The sequence below is a fragment of the Manihot esculenta genome, chromosome 12 (genome assembly GCF_001659605.2).
Source record: "Manihot esculenta cultivar AM560-2 chromosome 12, M.esculenta_v8, whole genome shotgun sequence".
Classification (NCBI taxonomy): Eukaryota; Viridiplantae; Streptophyta; class Magnoliopsida; order Malpighiales; family Euphorbiaceae; genus Manihot; species Manihot esculenta.
The window spans coordinates 2,518,380-2,520,358 of NC_035172.2; the positions used below are offsets into that span (position 1 = coordinate 2,518,380).

Here is a 1,979-nt window from a genome sequence, read left to right on the forward strand (position 1 = left end):
TTTTCTTTGCTTGAATCGTGCGCCGGTGCAGAGTTGCAAGAATATTAATGGCACGGAAAAACACTACTTCATCTAGACTCCAAAGGAACGTCAAAGAGAAAGTTCGAAGATTGCATATGAAAAATCTCCTCGCCAAACTTGCTCCCCTCGTTCATCCAAATCCCTCCACGGTTCTCTCTTGTTTTCTCTATTCATCTCTTTCTTTTCATCTCTCTCTCTCTGTGTCTCTAACTAAATCAATGCATAAAAAACTCTGTGCTTGTTATTCAGTTATCAGGACCTGAAGTTCTAGTTCAAGCCACCAGCCATGTGAAGCAGCTTCAAGGAAGAATTGAAGAACTGAGGAATAGAAGGATGGAGATGCAATCTACCATGAATAACAGCAGCAGCTCAGCGAGAATACCAGTAATGGAGATAAGAAGCAGGGATGATGTTTTTGAAGTGAATTTGATAACTGGATTGCGTAAGAACTTCATGTTACATGAGGTTATCAACGTTATTCAAGAAGAAGGAGCTGAGGTTACAAGTTTTGCTCAGTTTAATGACGGTGACTGCGTTTTCCATATAATTAGGGCAAAGGTGCGTAAAAATAACTATACATTTGGAGTCATACAAGAAGGTGAATTTTAATTAATAATAATAATAATAAAAAATAGATTCATGAATATTACCTGGTTTACAGATGAGAAAATCTGAATGATCTTTTTTTAAAAAAAAACTTCTTGATTGCTGAAAATAACTATACATCGATTTAGCATGCAGGAATGGCTAAGATTGCATACTGCATACGCAATTTTATGCAAGTTTTTTAATTATTGGGAATTGGGAATCGGGAGTAGATTTTAATTATTGGCAATTTAATTAATAATCAGTAATTTATTTTATCAATCATTTTTTATAATTTAATTGATAAATTTAATCTTTATGAGTGTGAAATTAAATATTTGCATTGGAGATTTTTAGAATTGATTTTCAGTATTTCTGGCAGGCTATCAGTGCTAGAATTGGAATAGAGATATCGACAATTGAGGAGAAGCTAAAAGAAGTGGTTTACTGATCAATCCTATTCAAGTTTGGATATATATTCCTATGACAGTCTCTCAATGTCACAGAATAAAATGTTCGTCTTGCCTGCTTCTATCTTTATCGTTAAGCTTGTATCATGGCTCAGCTCAGTGCCTGCCTCATTTATATCTATATGATATAATTGCTCACATATATTTTATATATTATTTGATATTCAAAATTCAATAATTTAATTAATTTAAATTCATAATTTCGGATAAATTTATGAAAACAACAAAACATTCCTTTTAATTTTTAAATGTGATTTATATTTAAAATTTAAATTAAGTCTTTTAATCAAAGAATAAAAAAAAGTCGAATTATTCTATTTCAGATCTTAAAATTAAATGATATTATTTTTTTTATAAAGCTGTGGAGATTATAATAAGAAATAGGGTTAGCGGCAGAAAAAAAATTTATCATATTTGCTTCAAGGTATACATTGAACCTTTCATTATCAAAATTAGCAATTTTAATTCCTTAGTTATAATATTGCTTTACTAGAATATATATATATATAAAAGTATCACGAGATTTTATCGGTTGATGTATTTTGAGATATATTATCTAATTTTATGTCAAAATAATAACTTATGATATAAATTTCACGTTGAATAAAATGATCTAAAAATTATCATTATTTATAAATTATATTATTTAAATATAAAATTAAATTATATATTTTAAATTAAACTAAAATACTTTAAAAAACTGATGAAATCATAAAATTTATTTTTATTTTTTCTTAAATAAAAAATAATATAATTATTAAAGGAATATTTCTTTATCAACACACTCGATCATATTTATAAATTAGTCTCTTAAACCAGAAGAGAAGAGTGATCTTTTATTTAATTAGATACTTATAATTATTTTTTTTATAACTTACTTATACTTAATTTATTATTTTTTAA

The 1,979-nt window shown here is 27.2% G+C and overlaps 1 protein-coding gene across 1 annotated transcript; it reads left to right on the forward strand.

The window, feature by feature from the left end:
- Nucleotides 1–1,213, forward strand: LOC110628708 (transcription factor bHLH167). The gene is made up of 3 exons (XM_021775500.2): nucleotides 1–170; nucleotides 271–579; nucleotides 989–1,213. The coding sequence occupies exons 1-3, from the start codon at nucleotides 48–50 to the stop codon at nucleotides 1,055–1,057; spliced, it is 501 nt and encodes a 166-aa protein (XP_021631192.1). The 5' UTR covers nucleotides 1–47; the 3' UTR covers nucleotides 1,058–1,213.
- The last annotated feature ends 766 nt before the right edge of the window (nucleotides 1,214–1,979 follow it).